At 37.1% G+C, this 23,959-nt stretch overlaps 1 protein-coding gene across 1 annotated transcript; it reads left to right on the top strand.

Annotated features, from left to right (window-relative positions):
- Positions 1 to 623: 623 nt before the first annotated feature.
- On the top strand, positions 624 to 23,635 carry LOC104399757 (COBW domain-containing protein 1-like; the record flags this gene model as incomplete). The annotated part of the gene is made up of 15 exons (XM_010021353.1): positions 624 to 730; positions 1,602 to 1,698; positions 2,244 to 2,335; positions 5,730 to 5,789; positions 6,828 to 6,865; positions 11,049 to 11,095; positions 11,823 to 11,909; positions 12,751 to 12,795; positions 15,412 to 15,468; positions 17,195 to 17,246; positions 20,081 to 20,149; positions 20,249 to 20,314; positions 22,115 to 22,244; positions 22,896 to 22,945; positions 23,558 to 23,635. Coding segments are annotated over 15 exons (1,075 nt in total), but the record flags the coding sequence as incomplete, so codon positions are not given.
- Between the last annotated feature and the right edge of the window lie 324 nt (positions 23,636 to 23,959).

The following is a 23,959-nucleotide window of genomic DNA, read 5'->3' as shown; positions in this document are numbered from 1 at the left end:
AGATATACCTACATATGGTAAGGATGAGGTTAAATTTAGGATCACCAACACTGTTCTAAAAGTTGTAACTTTCCATTGCATCATACTCAGAAAGCCCTGAGGGCAGGGAAGGAAGGTTGCTTTACCAAATTCCTCTAGTTCAGATTTTGTCCATATGCAGGGTGAAACTGTTAGTAGCGTGGCATTACACAGAAATTGTGAACACCTTGGTTAACAATGCCTCATGTGATGGCAGTCAGTAGCACATCATTGATGACTGATGACAAAAGTGCTGGTAGGAAAAGGCGGTGGGAGGGGGAGGAATAAGTGTACTTTTTGTTAAGAGAAACATAAAAAATGAGTTTTCTCTGAAAAGGCTGCCCAGCTGATAGGGGACTGATAGGGTCTGTCAAGCACTGACACTTAGTGAATGGGAAACCATTGGCCTTTTAAGGCTGAGATTTAATATCTTGGTAGTTGCACAGGGTCTAATATTGTTACAAATGAATTTTTACAGTATTATAATGCAGGATATAATAATGAAAACTCATTTCAGGAGAGAAGAGATTTGTTTGAGATTGCATGCGCACAACAGTGTTTGCCCTTTATTTGAAAATCTGAGCTTTTTTTGAACATACTAATAGAAACGTGATCTGTGTTCTAGGAGCTGGGAAAACAACTCTTCTAAATTACATACTGACAGAACAGCATGATAAAAGAATAGCAGTTATTCTGAATGAGTTTGGAGAAGGTATGTAAATCTGCAGAAACATTGTTTTAGCCATAAAATGACAAATTCATACAAATTCTGAAAATTGAGAACATTGTAGTTTTAAATCCATTACTGAAATTACTGACATATGTCATAGTCTTTAGAAAGGCAAAAAGTCTTTTGGCTGGATGATGTTCATAGAATAGTGCTGTGCATTAATCTGTTTCTTGCATAAATCCAATCCCTTGGAGTCAAGTTAATGAACATATCACCGTTGTGGAAGTGCTGTACCTCCGTTTGTCCTGCTTAGTTTCAAGCAAATGGAAATTAGAATAACGTGTTGGCGGATAATATTTTCTTTTCTTTCCCTGCCCTTCAGTCATGTGCAGATCACAAATGATCCCCAAGAAAACGGGGAGATGTGTGCTTGGTGTCTGTGGTTCTTTGAACTTTTTGCTTTCTTTCTTGGGATTTTTAACTGTAACAGCTGTGATTTCATATCGGCATTGCTTACAGTTTGCACTGAGTTGGTGGTGGTTTGTTTGTTTTCATCAACAAAAATGCATACTGCTTTTCTGGTCATGGAGTTTAAAATAAAATATAAAGACAGAACCTTTGTTTGATATGGAGGTGAAGGCTGACTTCCCATTCTTTCAGCAGAGTTCATGACACTTACTCTGCTTTCATCCTCTGGGGTTTGGTCTTTGTAGGACCAACTTGACTTTGGCTTTTAAATTTCTAATAAAATGGAAAATACTAATTTCTGAAGAACATGCCAGAAATACGGTCTCAGAAGAAAAAGGTATAATACAAGAGTAAAAATGTATACCAACTCAAATCTTTCATCTCTTTTCCAGGTGTCGTCATGCAAATTTGTAGATTAATATTGTAGTACTACTTATATTTCCAGGAAGTGCCTTGGAGAAATCCCTGGCAATCAGTCAGGGGGGAGAACTCTATGAAGAATGGCTGGAGCTCAGAAATGGTTGCCTGTGCTGTTCAGTAAAGTAAGGAACACATTCTTAGAGCAAGGAATGCTGCCACTGCTGCTATGTTTTGTATACATTGGTGTCTTATAGAAAATGCTATACATTTCTGCTTCAGGCTGACTTCATCAGCTGAGATTTAGTAAAAAACACAATTTTGCTGTGGGTGAGGTGGAAAGGCAGGAGAACATGGTTCAGTTCTCCAGCCTCACTCGCACCCCATCTTTCTTTATTTAATTTCAGCTGCCAAACCAAATAGTTATGTATTTACTCAGCCCTACTGTCCTTTACAGGGTTTTCAGTGTTTGAAAACAAATCTTCATTTAAAGCACCTTTATTATGCCTGTTGGGAGTAGGCAAATACCGTTTTTAAACCAAAATGAAACAGAAAGTTTGCCTAGTATTAGAGCAGCAGCTGGGTGACTGAGTTTTCATTGTGGACTATAAACCCTGACTCAGGTGTCTGCTCTGATGGTAATGACAGTGTGTTCTGCATCAGAAGATAGATGTTTATATATGTTTTAGCTTGTTTCTCTGTTCTCGGGTTTAATTGTTCCTTCTTACAGGGACAGTGGTGTGAAGGCAATTGAGAACCTGATGCAAAGGAGAGGAAAATTTGACTATATCTTGCTAGAGACAACTGGTTTGGCAGATCCAGGTAGTTCACGTTATGGTTTTCATAACCATGATAATTACTATGTTTTTATGAAGTGCTTGTTTGCTCACCGGTCAGCTCACTGTGCAGGATGTAATCTAAAGCAGTGAGTTGTCAGGCCTATGCTTTAATTGCTTTATAGACTAAAAACTGAACTGGATGCATACAGAAGCAGGGTTGTGGATGGGGTTGTTTGGTTGGGTGTTTCGTTTTGGTTTTTTGGTTTTTTTTTAAATTTGCTTTAAACTGACTCCAAAGCTTAACAAAAATCCAGATAAAATGTATTTCTATACAGAGAAGACACTGGGCTTGGAGAAGAGGAGCACACTGGAACTAGTGGTTTTCAGAAGGCTGTTGCTGTTCTGCATTGTTCCTTTTCGAGTATAAATTGTTAGCATCTGGCGTATTGTTAGATTGGTTGTGATAGAACTTATATTTTGTGAAGTCATAAAATATGCTCCAGAACAGACTCATACATTCTTCTGGTAGGTACAGAAGAATAATCAATCTTAAAAATTTCTTGTGTGGTCTTTAATAATATTTATTATAAAAAGGTGGTTAAACTTGAGCTCATGCTAGTAATAGCTATCTGAAACCGTTTTCACTGAATCGTCAATTAAAAATGTGTTGTTGATCGAGAGTGAAGGAAATTCTTATCAGAAATGCAATTGTTTCCCATTTAGGAGACTGACATTTTCCAGCTCAAAGCTAAATAGTTTTCATGGTAAAGCAATTTCCTTCAGAGGAAAGGACATTGATTTGGCTGCTATTACACACAAATTCTGTGCGAGTCAAATTGGAAAACTGTTAACGTTTTGGGAAAAAAAAAATCAATAGATACCAGAAAACCATTAGATGTTGTGACCTTTGCTCTACCTTGCATGAGTAAGCGCTGTGAACAACTGACAGGTATTTGGTGTTGATACAGAGTGATGCTTGGAGGACTGCATCTTGCAACTTCAGGTGGAAAGGTTTAGGTGTTAGAATGAGCTTAGTTACTGAGGTTTTCTGTTGTATTTTTTTCTGATGTGCGTACTTCACTTAGTTACTGACAGCCTGCCAGTAACAAAGGTTCTGATAATTAAAAAAAAAGTACTGTTGCTGCTGTCAGCTCCTCCTGTCCTTCTTATTGTGGCACTGATATATGTTAAATTGGTTTGTTTCATAACAAATTACGATTTTTTTTTCTTAATAAATACACAGCACATTGGACAGTTGCTAGAATCTGTTTTATAGGGCCATTTTAGCAGAAAACAGTAGTAGCTTACTCCTAGGCCATGTGTAGTACAGAGGTATCGGGTCACAGATTCCGAGTCCTTGATAGAATTTGGTCCCAGTTGTCTTAACTACTTGCTGATTCTTCTTGCTCAACTCATCAGTTTAGTAATGTTCCGTTTTACATCCTGACAAAATTACAGGTTACTATACAAAGACGAGAGAATACTACGTGTTTCATTATTGCAGAAGCACCTCATCTGGATGGAAATTCAGGGGATAATGAGGCCTAGCATGTAAAGAATACTAGAATCACACAGAATAATTCAGTAATTCAGGAAGGCATGTTAGGAGGTCCTCAGTCCAACCTCCTGTCCAAACCAGGATCAGCTATAAGACAAGACCAAGCTCCTTGGGATATCAGGTCATACATCTCCATCCTCTTGAGGATAAATTTGAGACAACCTCTCCAGGCAACTTGTTCTGTGCCTGCCTTTTCATGGTGAAAAAACATTTTTCTGATATATATTGTGTGAACCTTGCTTAGTTCCACTTCCTACAGTTGCCTCCCATCCTTCTGCCACAGGCTGGATGGTGACAGTGACTTGCGTGTAGGTACCAGAGATGCTGCTGTTATGTTCTGCAGATGCTTTCCCATCTCTCAGGCTGTACAAATGCAGTTCCTTCACGTCTCCTTGTGGGGCCTGTGGTCTGGCCTTAACTGTCTTCATGACAGTACACTTGCTGTATGGGGGATCCCCATGCTGGAATTGCTAGCCAGATACGGACTTGAAAGTGTTAAATAGAGGAAAGTAACCTGCCTCAGCCATGCTTTTGTTTGAACAGTCTGGGATGGGTTTGGCCTTCACTGATCCCAGAGTACAGTTCTTGCTTGGCTTGCTGCCTACCAGGATGCCCAGGGCCTTCTCTGTAGACCTGTTCCCCAGGCAGTCTGTGTCATTGCCCAGGGCCCTTTGATCCTAAGTGTATTACTCAATGTTTTGCCTTGCTGAATTTCATCAGTTTCTTGTTGGCCATTCTGTCCTGTCTGGCCACGTCCCTCTGAAAGATAGCTCTTCCCTTAGATACGTCAGCTGTTCCTCTCCAAAGCTCATAGTCTCTGCAGTCTTGACAAGCATGTCTTCTGTTCCCTTTTGGGTTCCTGGTGAAGATGTTGAACAGGACAGGTGCCACCCAGAATAGAACCTGACTTATTACTTGCTTCCAGGTGGAGTATGACCTGTTAACTGCAACCTTTAGAGCTTAATTATCAGCCAGTTTTACCTAGTTGTCTTTGCATTTAGACTGATAATGTCCCAGCTTGGTTACCAGCATACCTTTGAAGATAGCGTTGAAAAATTTGCTAGAAGTGATGTAAATGGCACGCCATGCTTTACCCTTGTCCACAAATTCAGTAATTCTTTTTTTTCCCACAGAAGGCCAGATACAGCCTTTCCAGATTGATCAGGCATGATTTACGTTCATAAATTCGCCTTCTGCTGCAGTTATCTATTTGCAGATTGAACATGCATTAGACATTTCGTAACTCAGTCTATCTTAAGGTTACCTAAAGCCAGAAGCTTTCCTGTGCAGACCTGAAAGGAAAACATTATTTTCTTTATCTGTTTATTCGTGATTTTTATTTTCCCCATCCTCTTGATTTAAGATGTGAGAAACTGTATGGGAGATTTTATAGAATCCAGTGAAGAAAAGGTCCCTAGGAGGGAGCAGTTTTCTCAAATGTCCCAGTTCCATTTTCCTCTGTTTTGTTGGTTTTTTTTTTTCCCCCTGCGTGTGTTCCATGACCTTAGAAACTAGCACAAAGGTGAAGAGGGCAGTACAAAACATTTTAGAAATGAGTGAGCCTTGGAGTATAGTAATCCCGCTTAGTTGATACTACTGAGTAAAGGCAGTTTAGCCAGCTTAAATTGCATCTGGATTTGTGAGATTTTTAAAGCTTTTTTGTAGTCCTAGCTGATGATGTACACACAAATATAATGTTTGGTAGCTGTTGTTAGGTCAAATGTGTGGTGGGAATTTGAAGGCTATGATGCTTTCTAAGTTTGGAAGAGAGGGATTTCAAGTACAGCACTACAAATAAGAATTTTTAAATGAAATGTCTGCATATTAGTAGTTTACTGGAAAATGTCAATTTTGTAACTAAATTTACTGCACTTTGTAGGAGCTGTGGCCTCCATGTTCTGGGTTGATTCTGAACTGGGAAGTGATATCTATCTTGATGGTAAGAAGTGCAAATTTTCCAACATGCTGGCATTCTGTATTTAGATCTAGTGTAATATATTCCTGTAATTTAAGGCAAGGTTTCAGAAAATGTTTGAGATGTCAGAAAATGATCTTGGTTCTCAAATACTAAATTTGACCACAAAGATTCACTTACTGATTCTGGTTCTTATTTATCTACTTGGTGAGCAATTTCAGTTTGCTGAATCAAACAGAAGTTGTGTAATGCTTTGCTAAGGGATCAAGTGTGGAAACATCTTGTGATTGTAATGGGAGGAAAAAAAACCCCTCATTAGATGTTATAAAACAATATTTAGGAGTAATGCCAAAGCTCTCTTTATTTTTTCCAATGAAGTGTTTCCTAAATTGTTTCTTCTTTTCTGAATTCTTGAGTTGTTATCATCTGGTCTCCTGCCTTTTGTTTTCTGCTTTCTTTGTTGTACTCTGTTAGCTCTGGTATTTGCTATGTTCCAATAAAAATCTGAGTTTACTGTAATATAAATCATCACTAAATGTAGTTAAAGAGCATGCTGAATGATGACTTTTTAATGTAAGCAAAACCCCCTTGCTTTTTGGCTTAAAAAATACTCTGCTAACACTTTGATCAGTCTGTGAAATGCCCATATAGCCAAGTAAACACTCAGTTGAATAGTAAATGGCTTCCTAAGTTTCTGCAAGAGAATTGCAGATTCCCAGTCACTTACAATGGGAATACTTGCATACCTCAGTTGGTCCCCTTAATTTGTTTCAATAACCTGTAAAATTTTCCAGTTTGCTGGTGAAGAAGGGTGAGAGGTATCTTCCTTGTAAGAATTTCTCTCACCTGGTTTGGTAGACATTTTTTTTTTTTTAAACTAGAGAGACGAGTTACAAATAAGAAAATAATGAGGTGACAAGTCTAATGCTCAGATACACTGGAAGCATTGGAAGTATTATAACAAATTGTAAATGTGATGATATTTTAATTTTTGTAGTTGTACAGGAAGCTTTTAAATTGTTAAATTGTTAAATTCTCCAGACATTTAATGTTCTCTTTTAGGTATTGTATCTGTTGTTGATGCAAAGCATGGATTGCAGGTAAACTACTACATTTTTCACATGGTTTAAAACTGCAACATAAGAACAGCTATTGCATAGAGTGCATTCAGATGAATTGCATTGTTTTACAATAGCTTTAATTCTTACAATGGGTGAAGTTGGATTTCAGTTGCTGGGGCATATTAGTGCTATATTTTGAATGGGAACAAGAAAGTACTGATATTCAAAGGAATTCACATTCTTACCAACACAGCAGCATGTCTACTAGGACTTGTCAGGATACTAGATGGCATTTGGATTACTGTAAGAACAGTAATGTGTCTGACAGAGTGTCATTGAAATGACACTTGTTCCTTGAAAGGACACCTCTAAAGAGCAGAGCTTTGATACCAGTGTGTTAGAGCTCAAATTGGGAAAGCCAATGTAATGGCAAATGGTGTGTGTGGTGAGGAGAGATGGGAGAACCAGCTGTCTAGGTACCATTTCAGATTAAAAGGTTACTTCATTATATGGAAGCAGACAAAAAGAGCAGGTATTAGGCTAATCTGTATGAAGGGCAATGTAAAAACACACCTATAGAACAGGTTGTTGGGATGACGCCAGAAATAGTGACTAAATCAAATATTTAAACTTTTTTTTTTTTTTATAATAGGTACTAATAAATATAGTTATTTGCGACTTAAATTAGCATAGGAGGTGACTACTTCAATTAGGTGTTGATTTTTGCAGGATTCAAAACAAAAGTGACCATTCAAAATAAGCGACTGGGGTAAAAAAATCCCATCATACCGTGGAATTGTTTTTAATATCTCTGTAATGTCTGCATAAAGCTGAAAGAACTGAGCAATAATGGTTAAAAAATACAGACGTGTTCCCTCCTTTATAAGAATTTATTTTTGTGTGGACTGTTTGGGTTTCTTGTTTCAATTGAGATGATCTAATAGCTGATTTACTGGAAGGTGGCAGTCACATTCTCTCATCATTTTGTGTTGAACCAGGACAGATCTAATGTAACCTCATAGCAAGCCAGTTTGGCAAGTTAAGCCATCATGTTTTGCATGGACTTTTGTTGAGGAGTTGATAGAAAAATTAAGGGGAGGGACTGAGAGCTGGTTTGTGCTTTTAAGCAGGAGCCAACTTTTAAATCAGCTGGACTATCACAAGAAACCACAGCATGTCTTAAGTCAGCCCCCTTTTTAGCTGAGTGCCCTCATACTGACTTGAATGCGTTTTATTACTTGCAAAAGTGTTGTTCTGTTTACCTTTCTCTTCATGCAATGCTGATTTACTGGTTTGAAGCAAATAAAATTGTGGTCCACACAGCAGCACTGAATTATTAATGTTAAAAAATGAATGTTTAAACTTTCAAGTACCATGTCAGAAACAGCACAATGTTTTGGAACATTCAGCATTTCTATCCATTGTTATTTTTAACAGCTTAATGAAAACCCTTACGTTATTTAATCAGTACAATACTGCGTCTGTTCAGAATAATAGAAACTTCAGCCTTTCTCTGCCAAGTAAACAACTTTTACTTTGTATAAAGGACTTGATAATTTGTGCAATTCCTCTGGTTGCAAAGCTTGACCTCAACAGCTGCTTGTGATTCAAAGATTTTTGAAGCCATACAGGTAATGACATTGAGATAATAGTCAGCAATTTAGAGGTGTCACGCTTCAAAGAACCAACCCATCACAAGAAAAGCTGACAAGCAGTACCCTGTGACCAGTCAGCCAGTTGAAACTGAAGTGATAATTGATATCATGGGTTATCACTCCAATGAATTTGTCACAGAGCAATCTGATATACTGAGTTTTATCATTTTTTTTTAATCGAAGGCAAACAGTTGAAGTGACAGTTCTCTGCTTTCCGGACTTGAAACCAGGGCTACTGACGTTATTCTTTTCAGAGCAGCAAATCTGACAACATTTAATTCAATAGAATCAATACACAGAGGATTACAAATGAAAAGTCAAAGGAGAGGTTTCTTCCGAGGCATCCTGTTGTTATGCTCTGCTTAGGCTGTGCACAATCAGGAAATAGTTTGGGGTTTTTCATGTTTGTTTCGCCTTTTTTTTTTTTATGGTGGCAGACTGATACTGTGCAATAATCAGTTTTTTTTTCCCAGTCGAATAATGTTAGATACCTGATAATTCCACTTGAAGAAAAATTAGTTCTGTTGTTTCTTTTTAAATTTATATATCTCCCATGACAGTTAATTTCACTTTCATTTGGTATTCCTCTGTGTTTAAAACAAAATTTTAAAACAACATCATGGTACGTTTAGAGCTCATGAAGGAATGCACCGGACTCTGATCTTCCCAGAGCTGTAAGGTGTAAGTGGTGAGCTCCTACTAATATTACAGCATCAGTTTAAAGTTTTACTCCCTCCAGGTGTTGGAGATACTCCTCTCCTGGAGATTGCTGCCTCCATGGCAGAATAGGCAGGAAATAACTCATAGAATCATAGAATCAACTAGTTTGGGAAAGACCTTTAAGATCATCAAGTCCAACCATTACCCCACGACTGCCAAGTCCATCACTAAATGGTGTCACTGTGGGCCTCATCTGCTTGGTTTTCAAACACTTCAGTGGTGACTCCACCCCTTCCGTGGCCACCGTCTCTGTGAAGAAATTGTTCCTAATCTCCAGTCTAAACCTCCCCTGGCGCAGCTTGAGGCCGTTATCTCTTGTTCTGTTGCTTGTTACTTGAAAAAGGCACCGACCCCCACCTTGCTCCATCCTCCTTTCAGGTAGTTGTAGAGAGCGATAAGGTCCCTCCTGAGCCGCCTTTTCTCCAAACTGTAAACAGCCCCAGTTCCCTCAGCCATTCCTCATCACACTTGTGCGCCAGACCCTTCACCAGCTCTGTTGCCCTTCTGAACAGAGCATTCCAGGTGTGATCTCACCAGAGTGGGTAGAGGGGGATGATCACTTCCCTGGCCCTGCTGGCCACACTGTTTCTGATACAGGTCAGAATTGGCCTTGTTGGCTGCCTGGGCACAAGCTGGCTCGTGCTCAGTGTCTGTCAATCAGCACCCGCAGGTCCTTTTCCATGCGGCTTTCCAGCCACTCTTCCCCAAGCGCCCAGCTCCCCAGCCACTCTTCCCCAAGCCTGGAGCATTGCCTGGGGTTTTTGTGGCCCAAATGCAGGACCCAGCACTTTTCCTTGTTGAACCTTACACTGCTGGCCACAGCCCATCGATCCAGCCTGTCCAGATCCCTCTGCAGAGACTTTCTATCCTCCAGCAGATCAACAATGTTGACTTGTGGATCTGGACTCCCCAACAGTGGCATGCTACCCCATGACTCATGTCTAGTGAGCCTGGTGTTATCTCCTTCTGCCTTCAAACCTAGTTTAAACCCCTCTCTATAAGTCCTGCTAGCTCCTGCGTAGAATCCTTTTCCTCCTTTGGGACAGGCGTACCCCATCTGCCACTTGTAGATGAACCTTTGCTGCTTCGGTGTAGTCTGCTGCTCTGTCTAAATTAAGTAAGCTTTATATTGCTGAACTTCATGCTGCTGCTTGAGATGCGGGTATTTTTTTCCCCCCTTTCACTAATTCTTGTGTGAGAACATTAGCTTGGGCAGACTGGTAGAGCAGCAGATGATACTTAACTCCTGCAACATGACTAGGAGCTTCTGCTGTTGGCAGTGCTGACTGACTGTTTTGCCCAGTTGCAACTTGAATGGACTGCAAACACAAGTTGTCTAGACTTGCCAAGGCGTAGTGGTTTATTTGCACAATCCCAGTAAATATGACGGGTTTTTTCTATGAAAGTGCAGTTTGTCAAATCTTTCACGGAAAAGGAGTATGCAGTTATGCATATAAAATCCTGTACTGCAAGCCTCACCCATCTGTAACAGTTAGTTGACATCACACTCGTTAGTATAGTTACTGTACTTTCATTTTTTCAGATATGTTTTTCCATGGTTACAGTATGTCATGGTGACTTTTTTTTCACTTTATCGTAAATCTGAAAAGTTAAGATGAATATAATAGTTTTCCAACTCTTTAGCATTGTAATCAAAATTCGTTAGAATAGTTTTCATAGAAGAAATTGTAAGCTTTTGTACTGGTGAATGGTAAATGTACTTTTCTGCCATCGTTTTACAGAAAAATTCTAGATGCCTCCTAAGCTGAATTGAACTTCCTTTAATTGCAAATGAACTTAAATGTAATTTAAATATGATTAAGCCAATTATTTTAATTTTTGTCTAGCACTTGACAGAGGAAAAGCCAGAAGGCCTTGTCAATGAAGCATCTCGGTATGGATGTATAAATTAATTTTACATATAACTGCTGGGAACTGCACTGTAGAGAAGTTCATTATAAATGGCTCGTTTTATAAGGCGTTTTTCTCCACCTTTGCTTTAAACCAAGGTAGATAGGTGTAATGAGGTAGAAAATAGAAAAGAGACTTTATGCTCCATTTGGTCTTTTTTCCAAGATCTGGCTCTTCTAATATATACTTCAAGAGGCATGGGATTTTATGTAAGTGAAGGGCAGCCGTCTCTGTTGGGGGAAGAAAGAAATATGTGCTAGAATCTATCAGGTGCTCAAAGCAGAACTGGAGCTGGAGGAGTATTTTTTTGCTAGATATGGATCCTCAATGATTAAGGATAACTGTAACAGCAGAAGTCTTCATAAAGCAAAGAGACTTAAAGTGCAAGTGAAATAGGGGCTTGTGAAGTTCATAAATCAGCAAGAACTTTGGATTGGATTGCATTTAAAAGAAAAAACTCAAACTAGCAAGTCTTTGTAGGTTTGTAGATTTCTGGCATAGAGGAGCACTTCAAGGAGAAGCCAATAGTACTTCAGTCATACTCCATGATGTACTAGTTTGATTAATACTTGCCTTTCTGTACTAACAATACTCATACTATTTTATTCTATGTTTTTGGTGCTGTGGGAGAGATGGTGTTTCTGCCAAAGTATTTATTTGTTCATGTTGTCTTTTTTTTTAATTTTTTTTTTAAATTACTTAATGCATAGGCAGGTTGCATTAGCTGATCTTATAATCGTCAATAAAACAGACCTGGTTTCAGAAGAAGAGCTGAATAAAGTCAGAACATATGTCAGGTATGAAACTTTTGGCATAACTCTAACACTTTACTGGCTCACAGGTTGTTTTTATTTAAACATAGCTACTTCCTTATTGCTGTTAATACAGAATTAGATCTCACAATTGACACATATCATTAGCTCAGAAGGGACAAGAGGCTGTCCCTTTCTAAAGGCATTTCAATACTTTTTTGTGCATATGTAGTCTTAACAGGTTGTCTGTGTAACCTGTCTAGCTGCCTAGCTAAGTTTTGACGTTACTTACTAAGGACAGGCCTTTGTATTAAGTGTCCAAGCGTTTACATTTCTGGGCAGCTGTTCCCGTTTTTCAGAATTAGCATCAGGTAAAAAAAAAGTCTTCTAGCAGATAAAGAGTTCACTAGCAAATGCAAAGGTGTATAGAGGAAGCCCTAAGTAATTGTCATGGGTACAGAAAAACCAATGGCCTGAATCAAAATAGGGATCAAAGACATGCACCATCTTTTTCTGTCAATACCACAATAACCAAAATAGAACATTAACACTTTAAAATACATTACAGCTTCATTAATAGTTTGAATTCTAAAAGTAAAATGCCTAGACCCAGCAGAGTGTATCATGGGAAGTCTTGGAGAGGAAAACGCTATTCACTCCAGTAGTATTTTGTCAGAACTTGTAAAGTTCCCCTGCCCTTACTTAGGAAATGAAAAAGTCTCAAAACCGAAGTCGTTTGGGTTGTTTGTTGGTTTGTTCGCAAGTTGATAACAGGGTTGGGATTATTGTTGTGGTGCTATTTCTCATGCTGCTTTCCATGGTTAATTTGTTCAAACAATGTATTATGGTTGCATTTTCATCTAAAGATTTTTCTATTTTGTTTTAGGTCAATAAATGGACTTGGTAAAATTCTAGAGACACAAAGATCAAGGTATTAAATGGCCACTGTTACTAGGTACTAAATCCTGCTTCTTTTGTGACAGATTTAAGTATGCTATTAGATCAGTTTTCTTAAAGGAAAACTATTAAATTAGAAGTATTTAATATTTATTTTACAAATAAGCATCTAGATAAAAGATCTTTTTTTTAAGAAGTAAAACCTATATTTTTCTTTTGTATTTTTCTTTGCTACTGTTCATATTGTACACTCCAGTGTATAACTATTTAAAGAAAAATCACTACTAAGATGTAGCTTAGTTTACAGAGCTTATCACTAGTGAGTTTTATTTGACTTTGCAATGTAACTGTAAATATTTCTGTATTTCTAGTTACCTGAGAAGTAGATTTTACAAATCCACTTGTATTTTAGAAATAAAGCTTGGGTGTTAGCTTTTTACCCCCCAAAGCTGTATTTTGTTCTAAGGTTTTTATGAATATGGCTTTTAATTATTAAAGTTATATTCTAGTCATATTGCCATTTATAGACTAATAGCATTTGGAAAGTTCCTGAAAAATGCTAATATAGATGAAGTTTAATTTGCTTCGGCATATTTCTAAAATGTAATGAATTTTTAAAGGAGTGTTAAAAGTAGAAATTCAAAGTTTCTTGCAACTTGTTAATAAGATCTTGTAACTAAAGAGCAGCGTGCACGGCTAAGTTGTCTCTGACCTAATCACTGATCACATGCATTGCAAAGTTTTCTTTCTGTTGTGTCAGTTGGAAGGTTTTTCTTACTTATGCCCCCTGCAAGTGTATTTGTTACTACAAAATTACCTTGAAAGCAGTGCACAGAAGTTTATAAGAAGGAAAAGTATTTGTTTTGCTATTTTTTATTGAAACTCTGAATCAGATTTTTTATTTAACAAAAAATGAAGTAGGGTATTCCCAGGGACATTAGGAGAGCAGTGTATCTTTCAGACTGCTAGGGCTGATTTGCATACTATTACATGAAATATTTGACTATATTAGGATAAACGTTCCTATAATACAAGTTCCTGGTTTAAGCTATTTTGATGGGAAAACAGTAGACATAATCTTAATAAAATACACTTGGCTTTTTAAATATAGTTGGAAAGGGTAGAGAAAATACTTGCTGCTGTTGCCTGATTAGATAGGACCAGCAGGTAACTGTAGAATATGTATTTTGTTTGGTAACCCAGGGATTTGAAGACAGATGTTTATCTGCTTTCAATCTAAAGATCAGCTCAGTTTACGTTATCAAAAATATTAATCTTGTATCTGTTGGCTTTAACTTACTTGAAATTCTCATCACTGGACTTTATGCTTTGTTGTTGAAAAGATGCACTATGAAAATCATTGTCTTTAGTGACTATCCTGTTTATAAGTTTTATAGTTTATAAGTATTATTCTCATACTGTTTTCATTACTTTCTTCAAGCAGCTAGGTGAAATGTTTGAGTAGGTTTGGCAGCTTCACGCTGCTTTCTTGTTAACTTGCAAACTGTTGAAGAGTGAAAAATACTATAAATTTTGTTGCTGAGAAGTGTTTCACATTCATTCATTTATTGTTCTTCTAGAGATCCTCAGTAAATAATTTCTTACAGGGCAGCATGTGTCTCTTACATAAAAAGTAATTTTCTTCAATATATTTATTGTCATTTGGGACTTGGGTTCAAAACAGCAAGCGTGGATAAACTTGCGAGCAATAATTGAAATCAAGCTTTAAATGTTCACCATTATTTTTCATGTTAATGTGTAAATAGTCACTCTAGATTGTGCTGCAAAATTTAGACTTGTTAATTTGTCCTATTGTGTAAATTCAATATTATTAACCTAGTATTTCATAAAGTTGTTGTATTAGAATAATGTTACTGGCATTTTTCTCTGTCTGTAAAGAGAAGAGAGAATGCTCTGAGGACTCCAGGTTAAATTGAACCAGGATTTTGTTCTTATGGTGAATCTTGGATATTTACTCATAGCTAATTTTACAATATCAAAATTTGTCTATCTTTTATTTTTGAGACTACTATTATTTACAGTTCTCGTGACATCTAGACAGTGTGAAGTTTTTGCGTCTAATGTATATACTTGGAGTGCAGCCTGAGTGATTGAATGACAAAACAACAAATACTGCAATGGGATGGAGTTGCAGAGATACACTTGTAGCATTTACAGTTGAAATTCTTAATAGTAGGACTTTCTTTATAGCATATTTCAGTTTTGTTTGCTAATAGCGTGTCAGTATAAGCTGCATGTATTCCAGGGGTTTGTGTGTTGAGAGGGTCTGTATTAGGGATGCAGAGTAATTGCTAGGAAGAACTTCAGGGTTCCTTTTCCTATTTAGGGAAAATCAGTTATTCAGGCAGCCATTATGAGGGATTTTATCATCTTTCTTGGAAATACCTTGAGGTTTACTATATTTTTAAGAATGATATTTCTGTGCTTATATATTACTGTGTAAGTAAGCACTGCCATTTCCTTGTAGGAGACAATATCATCCACCAACATTCAAAAATAAGGCTAAGGATTGATGGCATTGGTATGATAGACAGGAAAACTAATATAAGCTTCAGTAAACCATTTTAGAAGTATACACAGTATTTAAATATAGCCAAAGTACAAATCTTGCTTTCTTTCCTCTATTTAGAGTTGATCTCTCCAATGTCTTGGACCTGCATGCTTTTGACAGTTTATCTGGAATAAGGTATGGTGATAATTTCACTGTCCTTTGTTAGAAATAACATCTGTTGTATAAATACATGCATGAAATAGACACTTAAATCCTGGCTCAAATTTCCATCTGGGTTTCTTAGAAATTTTAGTTCAGTCACTTGTTTAAAATTCATACTTTAGAAGTGGTAATCTGAGACTGAGTTTTTCCCCGCTTGAAATGTGTGCCAAAAGGTTTTTTGGCTTTGTGAAGTTAGATGAGCCAGAGTGTGCGTGGATGGTTGGCTTTTTTCCCAGTTAAAGTTTTGCTTTTATACTAATATTAGACTAGGTTTGTACACTCTCCACTGTTTTTCTTAAAGTACTTGAAATTATTTTTTTCACTTGACATCATGGTGGACTTCAGGCCTCCTTAGTTTTCACAGAAAACAATGAGGGACTGAGGTACAACAGCAGACAAAGCCACTACAGATTCTGGTTACTGTGTTCTACGTTCTTGTTTCTTTTTTAATGCTAAATTTGTGCTTCAGCGTGCTAGAGGGTGGAAAAGTAAAATTGGACATGAGGGGAGAAGGGCTTTCTGTTTACTTTGTGTGCTGAAGTTGTTCAGCAAAGAGAGCAAGGAGTGCCAGATCAGTAAAGAAAAGGAGGGAATATGCAAATGGAGGCAGTATCAGCTTCGTTTTTCTTCCTGAATGCACATTGTTCACTTGAGGTGAAGGAATGTAGCTACTTCCTTATTCACATAAAGAAGAAATTGCAGAAGATGCAAGCTAGTAACCTCTAGTAGATGGGATGCGCTCAAGAAATTTCCCAGTGAACTGGTGTAGTACTATCCTCACTCTCTGCTGCCCTTTCTTTTTGCTGGCACTGGCTTTTGATTTGTGAAAAGTATTGGTTGAAGAAAGTTAAGGGAGGAGAAAGGCCAATATATTCTTTATGGACAATAGATAACTGTTAGGTCATAAACCAGATCATAAATGTCCTGAGTTCTTACGATAGATCAGCTAGCTAAACTGACTCATCCTGGAGCCACATAACAGAGAGAAAGCATTAAGAAGATATGAACTAGAAAAGGATGGTTCTTCATAATGGCAATTCACAGTTAGATGTGATTAGCTGTAATACTAAGTGGCATTCTGCAAGGTTTACTAGGAAGTGCTATGCTCTACAAATCTCAGAAAGACCTTAAAGAGCTAACCAAAAAACCCCACAACCTCTCTTGCTTTCCTTAGTCTCTTCTCACTTACCTCACTCATAGTTCCTTTAGAGGTTCTCAATATTTGGTGTTAAAACGATGCAGCATTTAAAGACAAATTCTGAGACCACCAAGAAGGTTGTGGACTGTTTAAGTCAAGTTCCATTTCTTTTGTTTTTATTGGACCTCTGTACAGTGAAATTGCTTACCCTGTTATTAGTTTGTATACAGAAAGCCCTACCTAAAATATTAAAGGTGACTTCTGCCCTATCATATGCAGCAGAAAAATTCTTTGCATCCAGTACCATTTGAGCACAAATAACACACCAGTACACTAACAAAATTGTCCTTTTAACTGCATATTACAGTAAGGATTTCTGTCAGCATAGCGGATACAACATCTTATTGGTGTGACTGTACTGGTAGACAGTTGAGGTTTATTCTGAGAATGTAGTCTATCTTTGCTATTTTAGTTTTTTTTTCAATACTGCAGAGTGTCTAAATTTTGAAATAATGACATTTTGTCTATCCCACTCAAACACGACATTTAACTTATTTTCAGTTTGCAGAAAAAGCTGGAGCATCTGAAGACAGCAAATGCACATCTAGACAAGGTAATTACCAAAAATACTGCTTCATCTTTTTGTAACAACAAGGTAGTTCAGGTAATGGCAAGCATTGCATGCAAATAATACTACCTTTTCAGAAGGTTTCAGTTAGGGAGTAATGTGTTTTAAGATCTTTGGAAGATTCATAGAATGCAGATAGGAACATGCTTTGTTGTAAATAGATCCTGAATGGATATATTAAATCTTACTTTCAAAAGTAGCTTATAGGTTTCCAGTTCTCCTGACACTCACATCATTCATTGATTCACTTGGAGTGTGTTACTGAAACAATAGCACTACTCTTTTTAATATTTGCAGAACCAAGTCCTGAATTTGTAGCCAGTCTTCATCCTGTAGATGCTGTATCCAAATGTCATCTGTGTATGTGGGTATCAGGGAGATGTTATTCATGACTTTGCATTCCTTAAAGCGACACTGAAACTTCACTGAGTAGATAAGCATGTGTAGATTTCTGCTTTATGAGTGCTTCCCATTGTTTTCATAAGAAGCAGTAACAATTTGACTTGTAACAGTGAAATAGATTGTGCCCTATAATATAGATATCAATCCTGTAGACACATGCGTGCTAGAAAGGAAAGAAACAGTTTGGTCAATGTTATTTTTAGTATGTGGAATTAAACTCTAAAATGTATTAACTCTAAAATGTATTTTCTTATGCCTGCCCCTCTTACCCCTTGACTTCTCAACCCAGTGTGTGTTTTTGTTAGGGCAGAATCTTTACTCTCCGTGTGTGCAACTGCAAATAGCATTTCTGCCTTTGTGGCTTTCATTTGAGCAAATGCAGTGCCTTTTGTGATCAGCATATCTTGATGAAGGAAAAAAAGATCTCATCCATTATCCCTACAGAACGCTAATTGCTATTTTTAAGCATCTGTTTTATCCATGATGTACAGGTTTTACTAGGAAAGCCTTCCTTTTAATTGCCTTTTATTTTTTTTTTCTTATTTTTGGTGGTGTTTTTGTTTTGTTTGGGGGTTTTCTCTTTGTTTTGTTTTCCAAATGTTATAGCCAAGGTAATTTTTTCTGCTTACCAGACAGTTTTTACCTCATTCAGAATACTTAAGTAGAGGACTGATTTTATGTATTTGGATGGGGCTTTTATATTGGATGGATCTTAGAGCAACCTAGTTGAAGGGTGTTCCTGCCAGTGGCAGGGGGGGGGGGACTAGATGATCTTTAGGTTCTCTTCCAATCCTAAGCATTCTATGAGTCTGTGATTCTGTGCTTTGTCATGAGGCTAATCTTGCACATGTGCATCTGGCACGTTTGCCCCAGTATGATACTCTGGGTCACTTGTGGTCAACAGGATGTTCCACCAGATTATCAGGTGATACCAGAGGGGCAGTGGGAGCAGTAGTGACTGTGCCCATCTTAGAAAAGTGTGCTTCCCTTCTAGAAAGTTGCTATGATAAATTTAATTTTCAGGATAATATAAGATTCATTTTGCTTTTTAAACTACAAGTTTTGACTGTGAAGTTGCTTGAAAACAGTAAAAGGCAATTATAATCTTTTGGAACTACAGATTAAATGTAAAATCAGTCTCATGCTAACTTAGAATCTTAAGTCTGTAGTTTTTTTGTTTAATTAAAATTTGTGTTCATCTTAAATATGTTCAGTTATAGTAATGAAAGTCTAAATAGACCCCTAAAGTAGAAAAAAAAGTTAAGTAGAAGCCTTCCTGAATGTTACGAGAGTTATAGCATGCTTGTTTTATTATTAAGGACGTTACTGGTTTTGTAGTGTGGACCTGTTTGATCAGTCGGAAACAGTGAGAATTCATTGTTACTATCCCTGTTTAGTTTATTTTTAAGATGAGGCATAAATGAGATCAGAACACCTCTCGCAGTAGAGTGCAACTCCTTTTTGCATGATAAAGTGTCCTTATTATCTTCATGTGGAAGGTAAACAGAAGCAATACTGCACAGTGTGTGAAGCATAGTGAACTTTTGTCTGTTGTCTGAAGCTGATCAAAGTGTTAGCTCTTCATTGTTTTGATGAGTTTACTTGGTTAATAGGTAAACATTTAGATATGCTGCTTGTTGCTTTTTTTTTGAGTTAGACTAGTCTGAAGGCAGTGAATAATTTAAAGAATTTTAGGCTGTACAAGAGGTAATTCTTTTCTGTGTTTTATACCGTTGAGAGGTCATAGGGACAAAAATGAGTTTAAGACATTATTGCCTTTATTTTTTTAATAAATTTTTAATTTTAAACTACGTATTTATTTCATCTTCTGTTTTGTTAAATAGTTGGTTAAGAGCAGTAAGCTGGTGGTTGCTTTGAAATAAAACATCACTTCAGACTTCTTGATTTTTGAAATCTATTCCTACATATTCTGTTTATAAAAAGAATTCATAACAGTCAGGTATGGATAAGTGAAAAATATGTTGATTAATTTCTGTCTGTCAGAATTGTGATGAAGATCAGAAATAGTGACAAAGATCAGTATGCCAAGAAAATATAATTCTTAAACATGTTTGAAAGACTGAGTTTATTATCTTATCAGAATTAAAATTCTTAGGCTTTCTTTGAAAACAGACATCAGCTACAGTAAAGTATTACGTGGTAAAAGCTAGAGGCATTAAGCTATGCAGAGTATTGTGTATGCCTCTTAAGTGCACACCCAAACAAAACCAGATAGTATTACATAATGGAGCAAATTGGGGCAGGATGGAAGTGGATTATTTCGTTTTTTGGGTTTTTTTTTAATTTCCCATGGGTATATAGTTGCGTTTTTATTAGGCCAAGTTATGAAGAACAGTTTGAAATGAATGTAATGTATATTCAAGTTGGTAATAATAACTGGGCATTTCCATTTGCAGGGTATAATTACAGTAACATTTGAAGTTCCAGGAAATATAAAAGAAGAAAACTTAAACCTCTTCATTCAGGTAAGTAATACATGACTGTCAACAGAAAAATCATTGTGGCTGTTTATAAGAAATCATCCCATGTCGTTCTCTTTATGAAAAAATTTTTCCTTTCCATAGGATCTTCTGTGGGAGAAGAATATGAAAGATAAGACTGGGCACACCATGGACGTCATAAGACTGAAGGTTAGTCAGAAATGAAATGCATTTTCTCCATTACACCTAAAATACTGCAGTGTGTTGTCAGTTGCATACCTATCAAAGGCACTACTGGATCACTGTAGCAGAGCAGATACAATGGAGAATAGTAGTTTGTTATTGTTCCATGTAGAAACAGTTTGTTATCTTCTGGCTGGTGGAACAACTCAAAAGGAGATAGCTGACAGAGAAGCACATATTGATTCTACTTGTTTTGAATTGAGAGGGAAGATATACAATCCCAAACATCAGTGGCAGAGTTAATGATCAGGACATAGTTAAATCACTTCTACCTCCATTGCTTTGAAAGGTTCCATCCATCTCACATAAATGTCTCCTTATCTAGGGATTAGATACTGTCGATTGGATGCTATAGATTGCTATTCATAGTTGTAATCGTTGGCATAATATGCAGAAGTTGAATTTGGTATAACATAGCAGCGCAGTACTAGTACTCTTACAACTTATAGTATTGCCAGCCTGTAGTTCTAAAGATGCAGCCAGTAAGATTCCATCTTCATGGGTGCCTCAAATGTTTTTTCAGTTGCATGGTTTTGAGAGGAGTATAGGTGACAATTTTGGATACCAAGCAGCCAAGTAAATCATTAAAAAATGAGAATTGAGTCTGTCATTTAGTAGGCTGTAAGAAATACAAGAAAATACACTGGTTTGTTTTCTGAGAACACTTGAGCATCATGGATAGCGACATAATTATTTTAATATCATTGGAAGAAAGGTTGTATTCTTGCTCTTTCACTAACAAAATGAGAATATCTTTGTCTTCTCCTTCCTGACAAATAGAAGAAAATAGCCACTGATGCATCTTAATTCATCTGAAAACAGTACTGCTATGCATAATAACATTTTTTATTATTTTATTGAGCATTGGAATCACAGTAATTCCTTAGGAGATCTGAGGCCTGTAATAATCAGTGTGCTTGCTCTCAGTCACAGACAAATACAGCAAAGCAAATGAACCCCAAGTAATTATGAGTGGGTTCCAAAGTTTGTTGCTTTTGTATATATATCTTACCTGCAGTCATAATCCTTTTGGTAGTAATAGAAAATTCCAACTAATATGTCAAATGCAGACCTTTTTTATGAAATAGTTTTAACTCCTTTTATTTCCCCCTTTTTTTAAATTTTATAATCGTATAAGATAAATTTTATAGAATGCGTTCCACTAAAATATTTTATGAAGTTGTACATGAAGTCATGAAAACTTTTTTAATATAGCTTTTGGTATTTGGGTTAATGGGCTGACTGACAGTGTATCCTTCTAATTCTCTTGCTAGTTGTTTTACTTCACAAATGTTTCTTCGTTCTCCAGTATTCAAGCATTCTGACTCAGTATAGTGAATCTGCTGACTATGACAGCTTATTCAGAATAATCTGAAATCAAACATTTGTGCTCATTTTACATAATCTTTGTTGGCAATTAGTCTTTCATGTACTCGTATGTCAAACACCATATATGTATTTATTCCAAATGCACAGTAGCTGATGACATTTTATTTTTGCTCAGAAAGGTAGGTACTGACCAAATGGGGAACAGGAGGCAGAGTATGGCAGTGTAATGATTAGTTTTTAACAAAATAAGGAGATGTGAGAATGGATGTTACAACTAGACATGATCATACTACATGGTTATTTTGACTAACTGGTGCATACTTGTCAGAAATATTTTTCCCTGTTTGCCCTAGTTTCAAAGCGCTTTTTTCCCCCCCCTCTTAAATATTTAATTTTAAAGGTTTATTTATGTATCCTAACAGTTATTTTTCTGATAAGGGACTGGTATCTATTCAAGGCAAATCTCATCAGGTGATAGTCCAAGGTGTCCATGAGCTCTATGATCTAGAAGAGACTGCAGTACCCTGGGAAGAAGGTGAAAAGAGGACAAATAGATTGGTCCTAATAGGTAGGAAGAAATTACGTATCTCCTCATTTGACTGTAAGAAGCTGTTCTTTCAGAAGGCAGTCCTGTAACTTGTCCAGGGAAAAGCAACTGGCCTAAACTGGCCATAATAATAGCAGTGAGTATGTTGAGCACAACCTCTAGTCAAAGTTTTATCCATCAAGACCTCCTGCTGTTTTATACTGTAGCTGAGAGGAATCTACAGTATGCCTTTTGGTGACATTAAAATAAAAATCCATAATCATATATTTGGTTATGGGAATGGTTTGAATGTTTGATTGAATATTCAGTAACTCTAAGGAAGGTGATTATAGCCATTAAAATGTGTAAAATACATGTTTCTTTTTCTGGAAAGCTTGTAATGCCAAGGCTGTACATTTCTATTTCCTGCTTATTACTCTTCACTTTGCAAAGTGTTTTTATGACCAGCAAATCCCAGTTTTTCCTCCTTTCCCTAACTTGTGCAGCTTGAAGTCTGTTGTTGCCTGTAAAAGCTAGTTAGCTTGTTACCTGCAGCTTAATTTTAGTATTGCTGTTCTGACTCATTGGAATAATAAACATCATCTTTGCTGAGAAGACCAGCAGATTGCTACTTGCATGAATTTTTTTAAAGACACTGTAAAATAAAGTTAACTAATTCATTTCTCTTTACAGGCAGGAACTTGGATAAGGAGATCATCAAAGAAGTATTCATAGCCACTGTCATGATTTAAGCCCAGCGGGTAGTTCAGCACCATGCAACCATTCACTCACCTCCCCTTCTCTCCCCTGCTCTGAGTGGGATGGGGAGGAGAATTCAAAGAATATAAACCCCACAGGTTGAGATAAGAACAGTAACTAAAGTATAATACAAAACCACTACTACTACTAATAATGATAAGGGAAATAACAAAGGGAGAGAATATAAAACTAAAAAGGGAAAGGAAAAAAACCCCAACAATAAACACAAGTGATGCACAATACAATTGTTTACCATCCACCAACTGATACCCACCTCAGCCCAAGCAGCAATCTGGATCTTCCAGGTGACTTGCCCCAATTTCTATACTGGACATGACATGCTGTGGTATGGAATACCCCTTTGCTAGTTTGGGTCAGGTGTCCTGTCTCTGCTCCTTCCAGGCTTCCCATGCCCCTCCTCACTGGCAGAGCATGAGAGGCTGAAAAGTCTCAGGTAAGGTCAGGGTAAGCATTACTGAACAACAGCTAAAACATTGATGTGTTATCAACACTGTTCTCAGACTAAAGCCGAAACACAGCACTGCACCAGCTACTAGGAAGGTGAAGACTGTTACAGCTGAACCCAGGACAGCCACTGTGAAACAAGGAAATGGTTGACATCAAACTACAAAAAAGATGAAATGTCTGTACTTAACCCTGCAAGCTTTTTATGATGAAAAGACCGAATGAAATTTAGTATAGCAGTTTCTTTTTCCTCTTCTAGTTTACACAACAGTTAAACCCTGAAGTCATTCTAAGAATCCCAGGTGACCTACTGCCTAAAGCAGGACCTCTTACAGTCTACGATCAAATACAAAGAATTCAACATTTTGGATTTGGCTTCATAGAAACATAGAATCACAGAATAGTTTGGGTTGGAAGAGACCTTCAGAGGTCATCTAGTTCAGTCCCCAAGTTATGTCAGTAGCATCACATACCTGGGCAGAAATGCAGATAGGAAAAAGGCTGTTATCTGTGCTGTGCATGAAGTATTACAT

This window comes from Nestor notabilis, unplaced genomic scaffold (assembly GCF_000696875.1).
Source record: "Nestor notabilis isolate BGI_N333 unplaced genomic scaffold, ASM69687v1 scaffold9839, whole genome shotgun sequence".
In the NCBI taxonomy this organism is placed as follows: domain Eukaryota; kingdom Metazoa; phylum Chordata; class Aves; order Psittaciformes; family Psittacidae; genus Nestor; species Nestor notabilis.
This window is presented reverse-complemented; position numbering and strand designations above follow the sequence as displayed.